The 23,742-nt window shown below is 43.1% G+C and overlaps 1 protein-coding gene across 5 annotated transcripts in view; it reads left to right on the top strand.

Annotated features, from left to right (window-relative positions):
• Window positions 1–23,742, top strand: part of LOC137480262 (glypican-5-like) — a 372,067-nt gene that overhangs the window by 93,418 nt on the left and 254,907 nt on the right. For 4 of the 5 annotated variants that reach the window (XM_068201344.1, XM_068201345.1, XM_068201342.1 and 1 more), the window contains exon 3: window positions 19,802–20,496. In XM_068201344.1, coding sequence (XP_068057445.1) covers window positions 19,802–20,496 — 695 coding nt within the window. Of the gene's footprint in view, window positions 1–19,436; window positions 19,543–19,801; window positions 20,497–23,742 lie in introns of those variants that run through there. The other variant, XM_068201346.1, reaches the window with a different exon arrangement.

Below are 23,742 nucleotides of genomic sequence, written 5' to 3' on the forward strand. Positions count from 1 at the left end.
CTTCTTATTGTATGTGCAACTTCTATGTTGTTCAGTAGCTGAACACAAAGGAATGTGAAAAGACAAAATTCTCTTAGGAAAGGACTTGTGGAGGTCATCTGGCTGTAGGAAGAATCGTCCGGAGAGAGGGATGAGCAGAGTTGAGGAAACTGTTCCAAAGTTTGCAACAGAGATGAGAGAAGCCTGTGGTATAAGGAGATAGAGAATCATCAGGGTGGGAAAAAGCCTGATGGATGGTCTGCAGAAGTGGAGGGGATTAATTCATAGAGGCTGAAGGAGGCAAATCCATGGAGGATACTGAAGATGTGAGAGGAATAATATATTGCAATTTAATTTTGTCATTAGTCTGTGGATGAAGTGATTGATTGAGGGAGACCCCTGAAACCAACCATGCAGTGGTGGGGGACAAATTCCAGTAGTCTTTGTTGGAGGAGGACTTTCCTCTCAGAGCTGCCCTGCTGAAAGGAATGGGATGGTTTCTGTGGCAAGGAAATCAGTCTCTAATTAATTTTTAACTTTGTGCTGTCAGGTTAGTTGAAATGGAAAGCAAGTCCCAGATGCCTGAGAACTCTGGGCTGAGATGTCTGCCAGCATCTCAGGAAATTGAAAGTTTTTTCAAGTTGTATTTGTCACTTACATGCAAACCTCTAAGATCTTGATGGCAAACCTTGCCCAGAAGTTTTAATAAACAGTATTTCCAGAGCCTAGGGCACTTGGAGAGTCTTGCTATTTGAACTTTTGTACAAATACTTGTAGCTAAAACAACCCACTGCTTATCCATGTGATATGGACAGACTTTGGAGATGCCACTGCTGTATTTGATTGAGATACAAATATTACCTGCTACCTTTATTGCTTCAGTCAGCTAAAGAGTAAGTCTGGTTTATGGAGACGTGCAGGAAATCTCATACTCACAGAAGAGTTTTACAGTTGAAGTCCAATGTGGATTATACAGAGACAGGAAAACATAATGACTGGCATTCTTGGGGTCCCCTCTTGATTACTAGAACAATGTGAACATTGTTTAAATATATGGCTGTGATTAAGTATAGAAATTAAAATCTTAGTTTAGGCATAGTAGCTACTTAAGCCCCCCACAGCCTGTCACTGCAAATAGGAACAGCAACCTTTGAGAAAAGGAGCAGAAAGGCAAATGAATCCATATGCTTAAACACAGAGTTCAGGAGGTTATTTGAGCAAAAGAAATGGCTGCCAGAAACTGGAAATCCAACACTAGTGAATCCTAAAGACAGGGGCACAGAGCAAAGTGGGCACTGTGAGAAGGAAACTGAAGAGCCTGAAAGGGAATTTGAAGAGCAAAGAGTCAAAGACATAAAAACAAACAACAAGAAATTCTTGTGGTATGTTAAAGACAGGAAGGACTGTGGGAGATTGGGCAGGTCCCCAGGGCACATTGCCCTGTACCCTGGAGCTGTCAGCTGCAGGGCTTCCTCAGCTTTGTGTGAGGCAGCTGAGGGCAGCCTTCAGAGCAGGGACTGCGTCCGTCTGCTTTGGGTCCCAACAGGCCATGCCGTCCCACCCCAGCTAACCACCAGATCCAGAAATAATTTCTCAGTACTCCCTGGATATTTCTGTGATATTTAAGCAGCTTTCAGTGAAATCAAGTGTCAGATTCTGAGGAGCAGTGGGCATACGTTTTTGCATCCCTCAAGGGCCTGCTGTAATACCAGGCATAAGAAGATGTAGATGGATGTTTATCTTGGCCAGTGGGACAGACTGCTTGGCTTCTGTTCTGTCTGTGTGGTCAGGATTGGGAAACAAATGCTCAGGTATTGTAGAGAAACTCAAAATGTTCCTGAACCTGCTTGAAGAACCAGCATTGCCTAAAGTATATTAAACAACTTCAAATTTCATAAGGCTTGTAAATACTGATTTGTCCTGTCCTGTTCAGAGTCAGATCAAGGGCCCCTATGAAGTTCTCTTTTGCTGAGTGCTCTGCTCCTTTCATTATGTTGAAACTCCCCAGGTGTCAAATCTCCAGCACCTTGTCTCTGAAGAAAACCAGTCCTCAAGGTCATATCCTCTGACTTTGGAAACCCCTTCACCTGATGCCACTTTTGCTGTCATGGTCTGTGTCTCTTGCTCAGTGTGTGTTTGCTAAATTACTCTTCGGTGTGCTGTCTCTAGCTGTGCCTCACTAAATTACAGAGCAGGCTTTTTAGCATCAGTGGGTTTTCATTGAAGGGCTGCTTTGGCAGTCTCTTGAACTGGGAAGCTCTTCGTTCTCACAGAGCTTCCCTCCATCAGGATGGGGTAAAAAATGTATTAGGGATGGTATTTCCACAAGATGGGAGAATTTTTGGTCCAAAAATTGGTTCAGAGCTGTGCCGGGTGAGGTCTAGTCTGGGCATTTTACATTTCTTTAGCAAACAGGGTGGCCAGAGCCTGGAATGGGCCTTGTGGAGGGTGCTCAGGGCCCCGAGCCTGTCAGTGATTTAAGAGGTGTTTGGACAGTGCCCTTAGCAAGATGATACAACCTGATCAGCCCTAAACTGGTCAGGCAGCTGGACTAGATGTAGTCATTGTAGGTCCCTCCTCACTGAAACTTTTTATTCTATTACAGGGAGCTGGTTCCTAACATTTCCCAGAATAAATTAATCAAGTCAACATCTTTTTTCATAATCTTGTGAAGAATATCATTATACAAGATTGATCTGAAAGACAAAAGAAAACTCTTCTATGAGCTGACCTTTGTGGAACAAGAAGGCAGGAGATTTGTCAGAGGAGCAGAAATGGCCTTACAGAATTCAAATGATTTTGCAAAGTTTAAGGCCCCTTTTTACAAATCCTCTTTCCTGGCAGCAAACTTAAGTGAGCACTGAAGTTCTGTGGGGATTTTGTGGATCAAGAACAGCACTGCAGAACTAAGATAAACCTTGTCTATATAAAAATGCTTTTTTGAACAGGGTCTGAAATGCAGAAATGTGCTTTTCTTCAGGGCCCAGAATTTCTTAGGAGTTATCTGTCACCCCCACGTTTTCAGCCTGCCAGTAATTTCCTTTTTGGTTGGGTGGTTGTTCCTCTCTTGGTTTCTTTCAGTGCTTCTGAAGGGCTTGATCCCATTTCCAGGGTTACACAGATAAAGCTTCATGCCAAAGGGTCTCTTTTAAAATAAACAATCAGTTCTAGGGCTTCAGAGAGTAGAACCTAAAGAGTGGGAGGTGTCTATTAAATTTAAAGAGGCAGAAAAAAAAAGTGGAGAATTTACTCGTTCATGAAAATAGTCACATCTTGACATTTCTTCTGAAACAAAACCAACAAAATTGCTGTCAGAATATTTTACAGTTACTCTCCCACCACCACCACCACCTTTTTAAAACTTCATGTTTACTGTTTAAATTTGACTGGGCTAGAAATGTGATACCTAAATGAGCAAGGTACAAAAAATTATTTATTTTTATTGATTCCATGTGACCTTGAAATGAGGATAAGCATTTTAAGAAGAAAAATCCTTCTTAAACTTTGCCTTCTGGTTAAGCATCTGTTTGCTCCCTGTATTAAGCATTCTTCATACCGTGTAAATTATGCAAATTTAGGACAGCACTCAATGATTAAAATCAACTGAGTTTATAGGATAGAAGAGCAAGAGTGACCATACTGTGAAACTCTCTGTCTAGAATTAACTTTTTTGTCGTAATGAGAGAATACAAGTAACTGATTGGCTTTGGTGTGTTAAAAAACCCACGCTGCTGAAAAGCCAGGACTGTCATGAGAATTAAGAGAGGCTCCTGGCTTGGCTGGGGCTTGCCAAAGCTTATTGGTACCATTTATGCAGATCATAGTTTTGGTGCTTTAGTTCTGAAAACTTGTTTGCTGAACTTTCTCTGAAGCTCCTGGAAAGGGAAGCTCTGAATTGGAATTCAGGAGAGCATTTCATTTTATTGCTGCAGTCAGTCTCAGCATACTCATTCGTGCTGGAATTCTGCTGGTGCGGAATGCCTAATTGTCTTTCATTACCAGATTGATTTATGTGCAACCTTTATTTTTCATTAAGTTGTTGAGTGAAAGATTGCAAAACTTTAAACAGAACTATAAAAGCTGCAGGTATTTGAGAGATTTTGACAATTGCATATTAAAATTTCAGCGTGGCAGATGTGATGGATGCTTTGGCCCTCGATTCCAAGTATAATATTTCTGCAGTTGAGTTCTCATCACTAATGACCCGTGTTTAACCAAAACCCTCAGTAATTCACAAAACAACCCTAAGCAACAGAGGAAGCAATGCAATGATTACTTTGATAACACAATGTGAGAAAGTAGGAGAAGGAAACAAATGCATTCCCATAAAAATCTACCCTTGAACTCTTCTGGGATGCCAGTCCTGAGAGAACTGGCAGATATAGTAGCTGAACCACTGTCCATCATATTAGAGAAATCTCGGCAGTCTGGTCAAGTTCCCACTGACTGGAAAAGGAGAAACCCTCTTTTAGAAAGGAAAACAAGGAGCTGCAGGCCAGTCATCTCACCTCAAAGTTAGGGCATGAATAAGCAAGCACGAGGTTGCAACGTGCAACTTGTTGAATATAAGCAAATTCCGTGATCTTGTGAACCCTGCTCATCTGAAAAGGTGTCTGGGTTTGTGTGGCAATGTAGAAATACAGTGTCGCAGTGGTTTGATTTGTCTTTGGTGTGGTGGGGACTTGCCCTGTAAAATGTCTGCAGCCAGTGTGACTGGAAAAAACTTACCTTTGTGTATTTTCTAAGGAAGGAATTTCAGGAGAAAAATAGGTGTTCTGATTGATTAGTGCTAACGGGTTTCACGTTCCTTCCCTCGGGAATAGCTGGAGCTAGTTCTGCACTCACATCTGGTCAGCTATCAAATCACCAGCACATGTACTTCTGCCAGCTCTGACCCATGTGTTGAACACATGCCAGTCACTTGAAGGAATTTGGCAGATAAATTGAGGGGAAACTATTCACCAGAAAGAAATGTGTGTTCTATTTTTATAGGATTATTTTAGCTATTGATCCACCTTTAATTTTTTCCATTGAGTGACGTTTTGTAAGCGTGTGAAATTTTAAAAAGCAACACCCTGAATATTTTCCAAAATTGACAGTGATTTGGATTCAGTCTCCATTGAAATAAGTCATGGAAGTCTTGTCCACTGTTTTTTTTTCAATAGTCTAGTGAAATTCTTTGTTCAGAGTGGAATGAAAGTCCATGAACAAGGTCAGATTCTCCAAGCAAACATGTCCTTTCAATTACCTTACAGTGTGGTGGTATCAAGTATGTCTTCAGAGTAATCTACAAGAGGACACAGCCAAAAATAGATGCTGCAGGAGTGGTTTCTGTTTTTCAAGCATTGCATTCCTGTGTCTTTCCTCCAAGGGCAATGTCTCTGCCTTTAATCTTAGATGAGTTAAATTATTTTGGGGGTGCTGCTGAGGAGCCCACTGGCCCTCACCCAGCTGGTCTGTGCCACCATGCCAAAGGGTGTTTCCAGCTCAGATTTGGGTGAGGATACTTCATGCCTGTCTGTTGCTGTTTTTTGTGGATAGGAGTTGTCCAAGGGCCTGAAAAACACAAAAGCCACTTAATTAAAATGTTTGCAGAAGATGACTTGTACAAAAGAGCCTCTGCACCAATCTTAGCTAGGGTACTTTAATATTTTCCTTAGTTTGCTTTGCCAAGGCTCCCCTTCGTAGAGAAAGAAGGCTGGCTGAAGTCAAAATGAAGTCAGTGTTGGTGAATCCAGAATGAGAAGAAACAGCAGCAAGGTTCTGTGGCTCGTGCTTTTGGACACATGGGAAGTACACTGTGGCTGTGCGGGACTGAGGGAGCTGGGGGCGCTCAGCCTGGAGACAAGGACACTCAGAGGTGACCTTACCACTCTCTACAACTCCCTGGAAGGTGGCTGTACTCAGTTGGGGTTGGTCTCTTTTTCCAGGAAACAACTGACAGAAATTTAAGGAAATTTAGGTTGGATGTTAGGAAAAAGTTTTTTTGCTGGTTCTTGGCTTCTTTTTTTGCCTCTGTCAAGGTCAGGATTGAAGGCACTTGAGATAATAATTCATGTTTAGGCTTAAATGTTTATTTTTTCCCATCTATGCTGCAGTCTTTCACTAACAAGGCACAAAATGGCTAACTATCAATCTTTACAAGGTCTTTTAAGGCTAAACCATCCAACTAAGAAATGACATCTAAATTATCTTTGCTTTTAACCCAATAACCAACCACCTGTGCCCCGCAATGTGGACTTTTCTGTCCACTTACACACAACCACCTAAACCCATGAAGAAGAAGGTGAAGAACAACAACCAGCCCGTGCTCTAAAACCTCCATCTTGCCCCACATATTGCTATATTATAAAACCTTAAACTCTTAGTTTTCCACCCTGTGATATCACACACTCCTAATCAAACTACACACCCATAATCCCAGTGCTATCAATCATGTCCTCAGGTCAAATATAATATTCTCTTGTGGGTCCGTGCCCTCCAGCACAGAAAGTTTAAAATTCTCAGCATCCAGGATTCCAGCAGTTTTTACTGAAAGACTGATAAAGTTCTGGAATGGCCTGCCCAGGGAGGTGGTGCAGTCACCATCCCTGGCTGTGTTTAAAAACAGACTGGATGTGGCTCTGGGTGCCAGGGTTTAGTTGAGGTGTTGGGGCTGGGTTGGACTCAGTGATATTGAAGGTCTCTTCCAGCCTGGTGGTTCTGTGAGAGCCCTGCTGCTGTTGTGGGCAGCTGAAGGATGTGCCCACACACACTCAGCGTGGGCACGGGGACGCAGTGCTCGGGCCAGCTGGCACGGCTGGGCTGGAGGGGCTGCACTGCTGCTCCCACAGGGCTGCCTCATTGCTGCTCTCCACACAGAGAGCTTTAAAGTTGTTCATAAATACAGATTTAATCTAGATTTTTAAAACTTTTTTTGGTCTTATTTATGACCTTACTCATTAACTGAACTTGGACATTATTTCTTGTATTTCTATGTTAGTACCTAAACAAAAACATGAGAAATAAGCCACGTCCCCCCATATTTCATCTTTGTTAAACTAATCCTGTCTCTTGTAGCTATTTTTTGCTTAGATTTTTAGAAATAGATCTTAATGGACCACCTAACTAATTCAGCTGGAAATCATGAAATAGTTCATGACCTTATGAAAGAAACATATTAGTTTTCCTACTACCAGTTGAACTCTTTAATCAGAGGGTCGAGAAAATTCTCTCTAGAGACCCCTGTCTTGTTGCTTTTCTGTTAATGAAAAGATTCCCAGAAGAATGAAAAATCTTCTGCATCTTCCTTCTTTCTCCTGATCAACTCATGAGATGGATTTTTGGTTCTTTCTTCTTAACTTCTGCAAGTCTTATACTATTTTGTACTTTCCTTTTTCGATAGTATTTAATACATCCGATATATACAAATAAATACCTCAATTTCTTCGTATGCCAAAGTTACTGGTGACTCTGAAGTGTGTTTCTGCAGGAAACATGAACCTGCAGTGCAGCAGTGTTCCAGAGGCAAGTTTTAGAGTGTCCTGGGCACCCTGGTCACCTCTGGATTCTAAAGATAGGTTTTGTATTTTATTCTTCACAGGTAAGTCCCAGCGTTTGGTGCCTCAGGGATCATTGGTGCCACTGTGCAAGCCAAGCAACTGATACCTTTTGGTACTACCTAAAAACAGAGGCCAGACAAAAGTAAGGGAATCAAAAGCAGTTCTATTTATTGAAGAGCCTTCAGGAACATTTAGGGCAGATGAAGCCCCCCAGGGGCTGCACCCAAAATGGACCACGGGTCACAGGTTTTCACACTTTTATAAGTTTGGGCCATTTGCACATTGGGGGTTAATCTTCCAATTCCAGCTTCAGGTCATGAAGTCATTGACCCCAGGTTTGCTCCCCCAACTCACTTTTGTTTCCATCTCTGGGGCCTGAGGCAGTGAGGTGTCCTTGACTGCCAGGCCTGGAGAGGAATTGCTGTGTCTGCCCAAAATGGGAAAGCAGCAGCTCACACTGTGTGTGGAGTTCAGAGTTACGCACTAAAGAGCTGCAGGATTACAGATATATGAAGAATATACGAGCTGAAATGCTGAGGCATCCCAACAGAGAGCAGTCTGTCTGCAGTGCTTTGGCAGGCCAGGCTGGCCCCTGGCCAGGCCCCATTGTGTCCCTGGGCAGTGTCTGAGCTCCTGGAGACCACCAGCGTTGAAAGCCCTGTCCTTCTCCAGCCATGGCATCTGCTCTCCCTGGTGTTAGTACCTGGCACGGGGCACAGTTGGCAGAGCTCTTACTTTCTCTATGGTTTTCAGTTGCAGGAAGGCTGCAGAAGCAATTTTGGCCTTTTTTTGCCTAGTATTTATTTGAATAGTCCCTCTCCTCAGGCAATGTAAACCAGCAATATCAACCAGCAGCATCTCTACACAGCCACATTTTACTTGTACATGAGCTGTGTGCACAGCTGCATTTTGGATTTTCTGGCCACTGTCCACTTGCTTGCTCCTGGATATTTGTGTGTGTGTGCCTTACACACGTTGTCATTTAAATGTTATCCTTGCCCTTACCTGGGCACAGGTTCCAGTCAGGAGGATTTTTTGCTCCACAAAGGCCCCGAGCATTTGGAGTGCCACGATAAAGGATGTGCTGCCTCAGGCACTCCAGCCAGCCCATACAGCAGTCATGAATGTGCAGAGATTCTCTCACAAGTTTGGTTTAGTTCTGGAAACTACACTGTTGACACTAAATAGTTCATTCCAAAGGTCCTTCTGATAAGAGTAGTTTAGGAAGTCCAAGGAGTCCAAGGAGTCCTTTTCGTTCTGTCCAGCAGCCTGTGGGAAGAGATTACCTGGAAGCCATAATCCTAGAGATTGCAATGTAGGCATTATTTTCACTTGCCAACTGCCCCTGTGCTGTCATGTGTAGTGCAGTGATTCTCAGCTCTGAAAAACTGCTTAACTCATGGAAAAATAAAAGTTGTGGAACCGCAGGAAGAACGAGGTAAGGGTTTTGCACCATCTCCGAGCAGCAGTGGCATTTTTGGGTGCCAGTGTGTGACACATGTTGTCCCCAGGAGCAGTGGCACCCCTCGGCTCACCCCAGAATCAGACGTGGCCTGATGGTGCCTGGAGCTCCACCCTTCGCTGGGTGCTTGGGTAACAACCCCATCAGCTTTGAGAAGTGTGCAGTTACAGCTGAATAAACCACTGTGTGTTTAAAACAGGAACAAAGAGCGTGCAGGCCTGTGGTGCCGGAGGTTCCGCTCGCTCAAAGGAGCCACAGGTGTCTGCTCCAAAGAGTCCAAACTCAGGGCAGTACATTTTTTAGAGCCAGGATTCATCCTGTCTAGGGCCATGCAAGTCTTGGATTGTTAGGCCAACATACTTTTTAGGGCTATGTTTTTGTAACAGTGCTAAAATGTGTAAAAAATTCAATCCCACTCCACCTCACAGCAAGATGTTTACTTGCAAAGACACCAGGGGTTTACCTCATCCCCTGAAGTGATGAGCCATGGTTAATTTCTAAGAAAATACTGTTCAAGCTGTTTCTTTTTACCAGAAAACTTTATTTTATAAGGAAAAATGTTACCTTCTCAGCTGATGGTGCATCTTTGCAGCAGTACACAGGGGTTTAGCCCAGAAAAATAAAACTGGAAGCTTTTTTTTTGTGTGGCAAAAACTGTGTTCGTTAGACTAATTAGATCAGTCCTAATTTAAGCAATGTAGACTGTTCCTGTGGGCCTGCCTTGAAAGAAACAGTGATGGTTCCAGAGTTGTCATTCAGAGCTGTTTTGCAAGTGCTTTGTGCTGGAATCCATCCTGGGAAATCTGTGCTACTTGCTGTAGCTGTGGCTTCCTGTCATCACTGTCCCTGTAAGTGACTGATCAAATCAATCAGAGAACTCTGGCTGTTGAACCTCCAAATAACTTCAGGTGGTTACAATTGTGTGACCATCTGGCTACCTACAGATACACAACTTCTTGTGGGGTTCCCCCCATTGATTGTGAGAAGTGTTTTTTATAAATCACTTGTCCTTGGAAAGCCAGCGAAGGGCACAGATGATGTTGTTGAAGCACAGCTGTATTTCTTTCTTCAGTTACCTTGCTGCAAATCCTCTTAAAACTGTGAATTGATATTATTAAGTAACAGCTGACAGGTTTGAACTTGACAGATAAGAATTTTATGAACCATCCTTAGGAGTTCTGTTTTGACAAGAGGGGAATAAGAGCGATAGCCACGGCTCTGTGCCACATGCAGCCACTCTCCTCAGGGCTTTCCCTGCTCTTCTGGATCATCTTACCATGGTGCTGCTAGGTGTCCATCAGCCTGCTACTGCACAAACACTCCCGGAGAACTCCTTGCTTTATTTATCTGTCAGTGGAAGCCCAGCAGTGTCATAAAAGGTTAATTCCACATCTGGTCTCCAGCTTTCTGCCAGCCAACTGACTCGGTTTTACTTGAGACTGCTCACTTGAAAAAAAAAAAGTCATTTTACCCTATAATTACAGTGTATAAAATAATGTACAACTGTACTGAGATCGGGTATACAGAAATAATAAACATCTAAATTTAATTACCAGCTCATTCATTGTACTCACAAAAAAGTTTGAAGGTGAAATATGTAGTGAACAGTCAAAGCCAAGCCAGCAAACTGTAACTGATTCTGTGAAGTGTAACAACTTAATTATTTTCTAGAAAACTCTTCCATGTAGTGCTTTCTTTAAAAAGGGCAGTTTTGCTTTGGGGCAGCAGAGTGTAGAGCTGTCTCTAGTCTGTTTTTGGCCAATAGTTGTGCAGTTAGTTGTAACTTGTTAAGCATTGCTGGTTTGTAAACTATGAAGAAATGATGAAGCCAAGGCCATTAAGTCTGAAGAATATGTGCACTCTGGTTTCCACTTCCAGCAGTTTGGGTACATTCCCCAGCACAATCTACAGAAACCATTATTTGTGATTTCATGGCAAACGGACCAGAGCAGAACAAATGATTGTGTTTATTGCTGGCCCATTCTGTTATTATTAAGGCATCTCCTGGGCTTGTGCATCCACTGCCTGTTTTCCCTTTGCCTCGCCAGCCTCTGAAGCAGTCAGCCTGTTTTAAACCTGGGGTTATTTCTATTATTGATGGAATCAAATACCAGAATAACCCAAAGTTAGTGTGCATTGGTGGCACCAAAATGAGCTGCATTTCCCCCCCACCCCTTCTCCCTGTATAAGAATGTATAACAAACTGCTTAAACTTACAAAAATGGAGAAGAAGAAATAGTAAAAGAAATAAGTGTCCTGTAGGACTGTGTTATGGAGCAAAGGGTGTGGGTTTGCTGGCTTAGGCAGCAGTCTGAGGTGGGTGGTTATTTCCTATATAACTGCAAAGCTGTGCCAAGGCTGCCAGAATGGACTTGTACATATAAAAGAAGCAAGACTAAGCTTCAGCCTAAGACAGACATTTTCAGATGGTCCTTCAACGGTGTGTTTCCTGATACTGCTCTTGGAAGTCAGTCTTCCAGCAGAACACGTGGGAATGGGTTTTCCCAAGTGTCATGGCTTTGCCCACATTCCCAAATTGCAGCAGGGGTCAGCTGCTCTGACACGCACATTGCATGAGGCTTTCTTGTGGCAAACCACTGTCCCAGCTCCCAGCACTGGAGGAAAGGCCAGGAAGGAAAGTGTTCTTATGCTCCCAAAGTCTCACTTCTAGAACTTTTTAAAGCGCTAACAACTTCTCATTAGTTTTTTAAAGTTAAAAACAGTATTGAATTACACTTGGAATCAAGCAGAGCTTAATGGAGGTAATAGTAGCCTGTAAATAATTCTGCTCATTGACTTCTGATTAATGAGCAGTGTCCATAGCTGTTGGGTGTCAACAGAGAGGGAAGCATAGGCTTCTTTCCAGCTTGGGCAGAAGTTTCTATCAACAGCTACACAACAGGGTATTTATCTGATGTTGTCAATGTAGGCAAGCTCACGGGGAGGCTGTTAAATAAAGACCTCGCCCCTATGCACAGTAATGGAAAGCTGCTTTTTTCCCATCTGGTCTATATTGTGAAGGACTGATGAACTCTAAAGACTGTCAAGGTGAGTAAATTCAAACTTCGTTTTTCCTCCCTCTTGCCAAAATTGACTTTGCTTGCTTACTTCTGAAACTGTTTTGGCCCTGCCTTGTTAAAAGCAGCTACAGGAGGTGAGTAGGAAGCAAGAGATGCTTCTGCTTAGCCCAGATTCTGAGCACTTCCAGGGTTTTCTCTGGCCCAGAATGGTTTTGGAGCAAGGTTGCTGTGTTTCCTGCAAATGCTGGTGATGTGTCAGCCAGGATGTGGTAGACATCATTCTCTCATTAGACATGTTTATTAACATGTTATTTCTTATTGGCTTCAGGAGCAACTGTGTTTATGTGTAGGAAGGCTGCTGTTCTAAAACCAGTAAGGCACATGGGAAAGTAGGGTATCAATAAAGAGCTTTGGCCCTGTGATCTGCAGGGGGATAAATAAGGAAGATAAGTAGGAAACTTTGAATGCTTGGAAATTTTGCTCCTAGCAAAATGTCACAGAATTGAAATTAAGCTGAAGGTTACATGAAGTTGTTTACACAAGCAGTTGAATGAATGAATGAATGAATGAATGAATGAATTTTGAGTTCTGTCTTTGCAAACGTGATACAATTTCCTTTGCACTTATATCCCTTTTTAAAGTAATCTGAGAAAAACCCAAACCCAACCACTTGTTCATCTTGTTTAATGGTGGTTTTTAAGCACTCTCTGCTCATATTCTTTTAAACATGTTTAGAAATCATCGTACACCCAAAAAGCAGAGTGATGAATTTTATTATTTGTGTGCCATGTAGATGTATGTCTGGGTGTGATTTTTCTGCTTTGTACATTGTTCTCCCTGTAGCACATTGCAAACAGTTTGCACTTAAATTCTACTGCTGCAAAATATTAATATGTTGTTCTTTATTTTGGCAAGTTGTAAAGATGCAGAAATCTTAATGGACATGAAAGCATGAAAAGGAAGCCATTGTTCAACCAAGTGTAGCTTTCATTCATTCTGGAGCTCTGTAATAAATGCAAGATGTTGAAAGGAAAGGAGCCAAATATTAGTGTGGTCCTGAGAGACCAAACAAATAATGGAGCCACTTAAATTTGTCATTCTTCTTTTGTGATTACAGTAAAAATCTAAAATGTACACAGATGTTATTTCTGTACAGATAGTTTTGGGGTTTGAACATTGTTAAATATTTGTGTGATGTTTATAATATAACTGATTTTTTTTTTCTTTTTTTAAGGAGTTTGTGGATTTTTTAAATGCAAGTCCAGCAGGCAGTGAGTTACTGCAGAGTGCAGGGAATCACTGATTGCTTGGAGAGCTGCTGCTTGAGCAGAATGGTCTTACCTGGGCAGTTCTGTGGGCAAGGTGCCAGCTTGGAGTGGCACACAGAAGTCTGGTGGCAGTGGCAGGACCTTCCCTTTCACACAGACACGTCATGGTTTGCAGTGAGTGTTAGGACTCTGGTTTTTGAAGACAAGGGGGTTCAGGCATTAATATCTTAGCCTCAGCTACTCTGGGGCAGAAATAATCCTCTGTGAGCAGAGGTATCTGGTGTTTAGGTTGCCTTTGTTTTAGTGAAATTGTTTCCATGCTAATATTCCTGTGTTGGATCTCTGGAAAGAAAAGAATGTAGGTTTGGGCTAAATCATAATCCAGCAAGTTGGAAGTTGCTTAACCTTGCTTAATGCTCTCCATCTGAACCCCACAGCTGCTTACAGAATAAGGATCTAAATAGTTTGTGAGGGTCTTGCAGGAGTGAGGAAAGCAAATGAACCTGCTCTAAGCGTGGCTATCATATGTCAGTCCAGATTTTCTTGGAAAGCTCCTATCTGTGTGTTCCCTGAGACCACATCTGCTGCCTTCCATGCACTCTAAGAAATCCAGGGCTCATGAGATAAAGGCAACCCTGAATGCAGGCTCTGACACCAGCTCTGTGCACTTCACTGAATCCTCTGCTCACATTGTTCCTTGAGCTTGTGTTGCTGTTTGTCTCAGAGCCTGACAAAATAAATACACCCAGAAAGAATTTTGTTGCAGAAAGTGTGGCAAATAGATGCATGGTACTTCTGCATCTCTGGTTTTTGTCTGGAGGATAAGGCTGCAGGAGAAGAGGTGCTGGCCTGGACACAAACTTGGAGAGCTGTTGCACTCGATTAGACAAAAACAGAGGTGACAGCAGTTAAAAACCCCAGCAGCTATTCCTGCTGAAAGGAGGTCCTGCAAGTTGGTGAATGTGGTGTTTATGTGACTTGAGAAACTTAATATCTACCTGGTTTTCCCCAAAGAGACCCCCAGGTGGTGGGAAAATAGAGGAGATATTTGGAGAATGCCGGCCCTGAGCAGATTGACACATTCCTCCTACATTAGTTTCTCCCTGTAGCACTATTCTTTAGCAGAAACGCTTCCATTCTTGCAGCATTTTGTGACGTGCAGTGGATTTAAAGCAGGATTAAATCCCACTGAAGAAGTCAGTGGTGTTACAGTGCAAAAGGTGCTGTGAGATAAGGCAGAAGCCTTTGTGATTCTCATTGCATGAGGAATTTGAGGTGTAGCTGCTGCCAGAGGAGAAGGGAAGTGTCCTCTGAATGAGAGTGGATGTGTTTCTGTCAGAAGGGAGCTCTTGCTCCAAACCAAACCGCGCCATGCTTGGGATGAACAAGCACTAATGCTTGTACCTGCAAAGCAATGTTTGTCCATCTGTGTGTGAACCAAGGCTTTAAAGAAACTGAAAAAAGTTTAGCTAGATTTAGTTAGGGGGGGATAGAAACAAGAGTATAGCAAGAAGAGTAGAAATAATAAGGGGTAGCTAATTATTAGCAGATAAAGTAGTTAAAGCTGGGGTAATATATTACCTGCCTGTCTTTACTCTGTTTAAAGAAGCAGGATGTGATGAAGATTTAATTGTGAAAAAGAAGAGGACTGTGGCCTGCACCTGGGCCCCGAAACTTGAGCTATAGCCAAGGGGTCCAAAGCCTGCCAACAAGGCAAAAGTAAAGGGTCACTTTGACCTCAGCAGACCACTGTCCCATTTCAGAGCCCACTGACCCATTTCAGAGCCCACTGTCCCATTTCAGAGCCCACTGTCCCATTTCAGAGCCCACTGACCCATTTCAGAGCCCACTGTCCCATTTCAGAGCCCACTGTCCCATTTCAGAGCCCACTGACCCATTTCAGAGCCCACTGTCCCATTTCAATACCCACTGTGCCATTTCAGAGCCCACTGACCCATTTCAGAGCCCACTGTCCCATTTCAATACCCACTGTCCCATTTCAATACCCACTGTCCCATTTCAGAGCCCACTGACCCATTTCAGAGCCCACTGTCCCATTTCAATGCCCACTGACCCATTTCAGGGCCCACTGACCCATTTCAGAGCCCACTGTCCCATTTCAGAGCCCACTGACCCATTTCAGAGCCCACTGTCCCATTTCAGAGCCCACTGACCCATTTCAGAGCCCACTGTCCCATTTCAGAGCCCACTGTCCCATTTCAATACCCACTGTCCCATTTCAGAGCCCACTGACCCATTTCAGAGCCCACTGTCCCATTTCAGAGCCCACTGACCCATTTCAGAGCCCACTGTCCCATTTCAGAGCCCACTGACCCATTTCAGAGCCCACTGTCCCATTTCAGAGCCCACTGACCCATTTCAGAGCCCACTGTCCCATTTCAGAGCCCACTGACCCATTTCAGAGCCCACTGTCCCATTTCAGAGCCCACTGTCCCATTTCAATACCCACTGTCCCATTTCAGAGCCCACTGACCCATTTCAGAGCCCACTGTCCCATTTCAGAGCCCACTGACCCATTTCAGAGCCCACTGTCCCATTTCAGAGCCCACTGACCCATTTCAGAGCCCACTGTCCCATTTCAGAGCCCACTGTCCCATTTCAATACCCACTGTCCCATTTCAGAGCCCACTGACCCATTTCAGAGCCCACTGTCCCATTTCAATACCCACTGTCCCATTTCAATACCCACTGTCCCATTTCAGAGCCCACTGACCCATTTCAGAGCCCACTGTCCCATTTCAGAGCCCACTGACCCATTTCAGAGCCCACTGACCCATTTCAGAACCCACTGTCCCATTTCAGAGCCCACTGTCCCATTTCAATACCCACTGTCCCATTTCAGAACCCACTGTCCCATTTCAGAGCCCAGTGACCCATTTCAGAGCCGATCACCCCAGTTAAATCAGGAGACTGCACGGGTGTAAAAGGAACTTCAGACTCATTTAAATACATTTTAATATGAAGTGAGGGTAGGCGGGGTTAGGTAATGAAGATGTCGTAGGCATTTTGGGAATTACATGGCGATGTAAGACTTTTTAGATAAATAGAGAGCTGGAGCCTGTGATTCTTTGCACCTGCCTTTGGGAAATAATTCCCCTTGTGCCCAATGTCAATAAACACACCACTTGCTGACTTTAACTAGCTGGGGAGTCACATAAATAATAGCAGCACATGACAGGCAGGTGTTCTCTCAAGGTGTTGGAGATTAGGCTAGAAATTACTGCAATGACTGATGATGCAGCTGACTGCGTGTGTATGAAGTTAACACAACTGTCAGTGGGAAAAAATGTAGCAGTGTGGCTTTAAGTAGGGTCTAAAGACTAATCTAAAAAATTTAGCTGCATGGCCTGGCAGGGTGGTGCTGTCACTGGAGCAGCAAACCCAGCGTGGATCTTGGCAGAGCTGGGCTTGTCCCCACAGCTCATTCCACAGCCCAGCAGGACGGATGGGAAGTTCCAGAGGTGAGCTGGGTTTGAGCAGTGTGTTGGGGTGTCCAGGCACCTCAGTGCTGGGAGTCAAGTGTTTGGTGAGCACATGGTTTCAGCAAAATTCTCCCCGTGGAAGGTGATGCTGCCTGGTTTTCATCAAGTAGTCACCAGTGTGGGTGTTCAAAATTCAAAACTAATTGTTGTTGTTTCACTTTTCCTGTAGTCTTAAACCAAAAAGGGATTTCTCAGCAGCATGGGAGCAAACCTTGCTCTCCACTTTCCTATTTGTTTTCATACAAGTGGAAGACAAAAAACTTCCAAATCTGATATTTCCATCAAATGTTGGATTATTTCAGTTAAGGCTTATTTCTGTTCAGAATTGATATATTTGCAATATATTCCATGCTGCTGGTAGCGTTGTGTTGAAGCCAAAGGCAGTGAAAAATGATCAAATAATTCTCCCAGTGTATCTTTAGGCTTAGAATTCAGCTTTTTATGAGTACATAACGATCTGAAGTTTGCTGTATTTGATGGCATAGATGAGAAGCTGGTCTTGCAGATAGTGGTAAACCTTCCTTGGAGTTTGGAAACTTCATACAAAGTACCACCCAAAGTGCACTAGAAAGCAGATAATTAATCACCTCAGCAGCTCCTGCCCTGTGCTGCCACAACTCAAGCTGTCCATTGTTGCCACATCATTTGACTGCATGAAGCCCCTTTAAATAATTCTGATTTAAAGGTCTAAGAACTGTAATTTGATTGTCTCAAACATCTCTTAATGCCTTAAAAATAGAAAAGGACCTGCATATTTCCTTCTGAAATGCAATTGCCCTCAGGCACGAGTCACATTTTGTGTCTGACCAGTGGTTATACGGAAGCACATGATGCCTTACAGGGGTTTGCAGCACATCTATTATCCCAAGCAGTATTTTTGTGCCATGTTTTGGGTGTGAGGGCTCGTCTTGCAGAAGGAATGAAGCTATTTGCCATCACAATTTTTCCCTTATGCCATGAAAAATAAATGTCATTATTACATATCACGATTTCACACTTGCCTCAGAATAATGCAGAATTTTATTTAATAGAATGCAGAATTTCACAGTTAAGAGGTTTGAAAATAAAATGGTACATGGTTTCTAGCCTACAACCTAGTATCCCAGGAATCTGCTGAAATCTCTTCTTGGGATTTATGCTGCCAATGGATGTTTTGCTCATATGTTTCACTGGGGCTTTTATTTTCTTGGGAAAATAACAAGACTAGCACATTGATAAATGAATTTCATTTGGTTTTCAGGTAAGGAGAGTGATGCCTGCAGTTCTGCCTTTATGCATATGGAAGATAAGGGAAGAGTGTAAGATTGGTGTCATTGTAGACAACAGTCCCTGCTCCCATAATTTAATGATAAACTGAATATCTGTAAGGGACCATGCTTAGGGAGGAAACTTAAACACCTGGTTTTATGTAATATTTCTATTGAGTTTTTGCTATGATAAAAACAATGCTTTGGCTCCCTGTAGAAATAAACACATTGAGGTGATGTGGCAAACAAAAACCTCTTTTAACACTGTGAGTAGCACAGAACAAACCACAGTTTAGATTGTGTCAAGGCTTCTATCCTGGATCCAGTTTGCAGAATTGTTGTCAGCTGTGCTTCACTCTGAAACTTGGCAAGGTGCTTCTCTGCCAAGAAAGTACTGTCATCTTTTTCAACTCGAGTGTATCTGGTTTCTTAATTTCAAGGATTTTATAAGCACTTCCAAGCTATTAGTTGCTGTAAGAGCAGTGTGAGTGCTGAAGTGATTTTTCTGCAGTAAAATGCTGCTGCTGAGTGTCCAGTGAGATGTGCTGTATTATCTGTGTCGTTAAAGCACACTGTGCTAAAAGGGACTGGAATGCCTATCGCAGCAGAGGAGTCAGCTGCCCGGGGAGCGTCCCGGGGACAGCACAGTGCAGGCTTTGCTGCAGAACCTTGCCCGTGTGTGCTAATCTGGAGCTCTGCGTTGTGTCTGCTCTTTGTGGGGCTGATCTCCGGGCGGCTTGGGGCTCTGCTGCAGAGCACAGGGATGTTCCTATGAGTGGAGAGGAGGATTAGACCAAAACCCCATTACCTGGCCAGGCCTTGGGAGGCATGGAGTGACAGATCTCCTGCCCCGACTGGAGCTGCTTGCCACCCAGAGGAGCGCAAGGATGATTTATGTCAGAGCCTTTCTGTTGGAGAGCTTCCAAGGAAAGCAGTGGGAAAGGTGTGGAATACTGTCTTCTGTGTCATTAAAAATAATCTGGAAAACTGATCCCTTCCTTGCCCTGTCCATGAATTCTAGCACCCCAGTCAGTGGTTTGGGTGTATAATACTTACCATGTGCCATTTGAAATGTCTTAAATGTGGAACTCCTTAAATACTATTTTTTCTTAGGCCACTCAGAAATGGTGTAATTAAAGGAGATAATGTTTTCCTGATTTATTTCACTTTGATTTTGGGTCGTAGTGGACGTGATGCCAAGTCCTCCCCAACCACTGGCTGGTGTCCATAAATGGCCAATGGTAATGGGGAGAGAATTTATTCACACAGCATGATTCTTTTCCTTCATCTTGGGGTTGTACTTTGCAAGAAGTGCCTCTCAGCCACCTACTCAAGCACTGTGAAACAAAACCTTCAGCTTCTGTGTGTATTCAGTTGCCACACAGTTGAGCTGAGGGATGCTTTGGAAGTGTACCCATCTGAGCTGCCCAAATGCAGTGTGACTTCCAAAAACCACCTCACACAGCCCTGGACTGTGCTCCAGCCCTGGCCTGGAATCTGTGCGAGTCCTTGGTGGATCAGGGTCTGGCTAGTGGGAACAGACTCAATCTTTTTTTTTAAGAGAAACAGTTACATGTTGCCTTCATTATGCACAGGCAATACATGGGGATCCCTTTAATCACATTACTGCTGAAAGCTGTATTACCTGTTATTGCATTGATATTGCAGATTTCATGTAAAACTATTGATGTTCCTGTTCAGGACAGTGTTAGTCCTGTGACCAAGATTTCAGGTGCCTGCCATTAACCTCTAGTTCTTTCTCTCCCCTGCCCCCTTTTTAGAGGCCTTTGAGTCTTTGCTTCGCTTTGCTGAAAACCGCACAAGTTCCCTGTTTGAGACAGCTTACAGACCTATGGCAAAAGAAGCAGCAGAGCCTGTTAAGGAGCTTTTTACAGACATCTCTCTCTACATCCTGGGCGCAGAGACCACAGTGGAAAGTGCAGTTCTGCGGTTCTTTGACAGTCTCTTTCCTCTGGTGTACAGCCGGCTAATAAACCCAGGAATTACAGATCTGTCAGAGGACTATACAGAGTGTCTGCGGCTTACAAGGCAAGACATAAATCCTTTTGGACACTATTCTAAAAACATGGTTACAGAGCTGTCAAAATCTCTTTGGGCCAGCAGGATGCTGAGCCAGGCCCTGAGCCTGGGCATTGAGGTGATAAACAGCACGGAGCACGCCGCTCTGAGCAAGGAGTGCAGCAGGGCGCTGGTGAAGATGCAGTACTGCCCGCACTGCCAGGGCCTGACGCTCATCAGGCCCTGCGTGGGATATTGCCTCAATGTCATGAGGGGCTGCCTGGCCAGCGTGTCAGAGCTGGATGCACAGTGGAGGGAGTTCATCTCCACGCTGGAGTATCTGACTAATGAAATGGCTGCCTCGCACGAGCTGGAAGCTGCCCTGTCGGGGATCTGGAGCTCCATCAACGAGGCCATCCTGCACGCACAGCTGAATGGACCACAGCTCTCTGCCACAGTAAGTGCTCCCTCGTTATTTGTTACTCCTGTTCAGCAATTTCTCCTTCGGTGGATAAACATTTAAAGAAGTTGGTGTTGTCTTTGCAGCAGTTTTTAGTCTTTAACTAGATCTGTGTCTAATAATCCATGCAGACTTCACAGACAATTCTGATGGGGTTCAGTAGAGTCTGCTTTGAAATGAAAGGGTTGGGGGGATTTGTTTCTTTAGAAGGAACCAAGTAAAGCAAGACCTCTCCCTTGTCTGCACAGTTCTCTAAACAAAAATTTGGGGTCTGTGATACTGGATATCAATCAAGGGTTGTCCTGGTCTTTAGCTGTAGCATGTGGGGACATCCCACAGGATTTGGTGTAAGGGCCTAGAAAAGTGAGCTTTTAAATAAAGGCAAAAGAATTGACTTTCACAATTTTACAGTCCCTTTACTTTTGTGTTGACTGAGACATCAGGAAAGTACTACAGGTCTGTTATAAGTACACCTCTCATACAGAAGTTGGGAAAAGAGCATGAAAAAGTCCAAACTTATTTGGCAGCATTTACCTAAGTAAAGGATAAAAATGCACGTGAATTTGAAACAGCTTTGTGAGTGGTGTAGATTAAGGGGAAAGAACTAGGATGGTAGAACTGTCACATAAATAATAGCAGCACATGACAGCCAGGTGTTCTCTCAAGGTGTTGGAGATTAGGCTAGAAATTACTGCAATGACTGATGATGCAGCTGACTGCGTGTGTATGAAGTTAACACAACTGTCAGTGGAAAAAATATAGCAGTGTGGCTTTAAGCAGGGTATAAAGACTAATCTAAAAAATGCAGGTAGATCTGCCTGTCTTTAAAGTAGAGGAATTCTTGGAGGGAACAGAGATGGAAATGCACAAATTTAAATACGAAATTTCTGTGTAGAACTTTGGTCACCACATCGTGTAAGGGACAAGGTAATCTAGAGGTTCCACAGAAAGAAGCTGTGGCAGAGTCTGTTCTGAACAAAGGAAGGTTTTTTAATAGGAGAAGAATGCTTCTGTGTTTGCAGCCTTCCAAAATCCCTAATACTGCAGCTCCCTTCACTGTAGAACACCTGACAGAGCCATACCTAGAGTCAGTATAATACATAAATTATAAAAAATACCCCAACCACTTGTTGTAATCTGATAGAATTTCACTTGGTGTTTTAATTAAAACTCAGTTCGTATTGCCTCAGTTTTCCTTTCCTTTTCATGAATGGCAAACTTGCTAGTTTATCTGAAATCCAGAGATGAACATGGAAAACCTCTAAGAAATTTGTCCAGGTTCTTGAGTAGGACGGTGGGCACTGGAGCCTGCATGTGCTGCAGGTCTGCATTGTGCTGAAGTCTGGTTGGTGGTGTCACAATGTTCCCCATGGAAGAGTATTAAACTTTTTTTATTTACATGTACAATAAAAAAAAAAATAATTAAAATTATTGTACATGTCATGTACAATGTTCCTGCATCTGCCCCTATTTTCACTCATTAGTTGTTTTTAAATGAGTCTAAAAGGGAACCAGAAATCAAAGTACGCTATTACTATATATTGGTTTTATCTGACTATAAATGGATATCTCTGAAATCATTGTAGAGCTTCATTGCTGATTTCATGGACAGAATGCTAAAATAGAACTCTGCACTGCCTTTATCAGCCTCATAATTAACATGCTCTTGCTTAGCTTACTGAGGGGTAAAATTCATGATCCAGGTGAATATTGGATAATTATGGATGAACTCAATGAGTGTATTGCTTTTAGTTGATTTGGAAGTAGAATTCTCTCTAAGGTGTCTTTCAGGCTCTGGATTTTCTTTAAAGATTATTCAAATAATTTTATTTGGCGCCTTCTTAAGTTCCCTAGCAATACCTTTAAACATTTGCCTCTTCCATTTGGAATAAGTTCAGAAAATGCTGTTGTGTTTGAAATTCCATTAATTCTTTTTTCCCCTGAAGTTATCTTTGCTTTCTGTCACTGGCAGAACCTCCATGTGCAGAAGAAGGTGGTGTTGTGTGTTCTTCTCGGGGCTGCTCAGTAGGATGGCGAAGGATGTTTGAAAATAAAAGCTATGCCTTAGTGTGTGTTACCCTCGATCCTTTCAGTTGCCTGCAGAGTAAGATGATATTTAGAAGACAGAGCATGTTTCACTATTTGAACAAGCATTCATCTGCTACTGGTTTAAAATTTTCCTGATTAGTTACAGAGGATAACCATTATTTAGAAAATTGAGCCTAATTAAGCTTTATTTTCTCCTCTGAAGAAGCGGAAGGGAGTTCAATGCTCGGGTTCAGGATTTCCTGCTGGAGATGGCTTCTGGGAATCCAGGCTGCGATTCTCAATTACACTGGGGCCATTTGGTTTGTACCCACTGTTTTACTGTTGGTTTTATTTACGGGATTCTTTATTTTCCCCAGAAAAGATACGTTCTCTTTTCCTTCCCTAAGTGTTTGGAGACCTTTTTTTGCTTGTGAACTTTACTCTCCAGCTTCTGCAAAAGTGGAAATGTTCAGCTCAGGTAGTTTCCATTACAAATGCAGTAATTGGTTTCATTTGATTATAATGGAAAACTCATCCAGGAAAGCAGAGCACTCCTAGTAATCTTCATTTATCCTGAGGCAGCCTTAATTAATGCGCCTGCCCTTTTAGGAAACATTTTACATTTTTAATAGACAATATGGCTAAAAATTAGGGTTCTTTTTTTCTCTTGTTGCCTGCCTGGATGATAATGAATAATGGAAAGTTAGATTATGTTTTCTTTAAAATGGGGAAGGGCTGAAATAAACCAATAAACCACTTAGGATACTTTGCTCAAATGAGGTGCAGTCAATTGATATTAAATCTAAACCTAAAAATCCCATTTGTATGAGACGTGCATAACTTCAGGAGAGTGGCCTCTGCTGATCCTGTCCATTACAGCCAAGAGAATTGCCTGATTTGCTGGGATAGCAAGTGTGAAAGGTCACCTTTAAGATATTGGTAATCTCTCCTCAGATTGCTGGGGATGTGCCATGCCATTTGTTCAATGATGCTGGCTTGCATCCAGCTTACTTAGCCTAATGCAGGCCAGCCCGGGTCTGCAGCACCAGCAATCATCATCATTGCTTTCATCTGCTCAATCTAATTGTCCTTCCTCCTGCTAGGAGCCCTGGCTGCCTCGTGGTGCCAGCTACACACACCCACTGGGTCTACCCTTCCTTAGCATGTTCCTCTTTATTTCCTTTGCTGCCTTTGTGTTTTAAAGCTGGTCTCCCT

Source organism: Anomalospiza imberbis, chromosome 10, assembly GCF_031753505.1.
Source record: "Anomalospiza imberbis isolate Cuckoo-Finch-1a 21T00152 chromosome 10, ASM3175350v1, whole genome shotgun sequence".
Classification (NCBI taxonomy): domain Eukaryota; kingdom Metazoa; phylum Chordata; class Aves; order Passeriformes; family Viduidae; genus Anomalospiza; species Anomalospiza imberbis.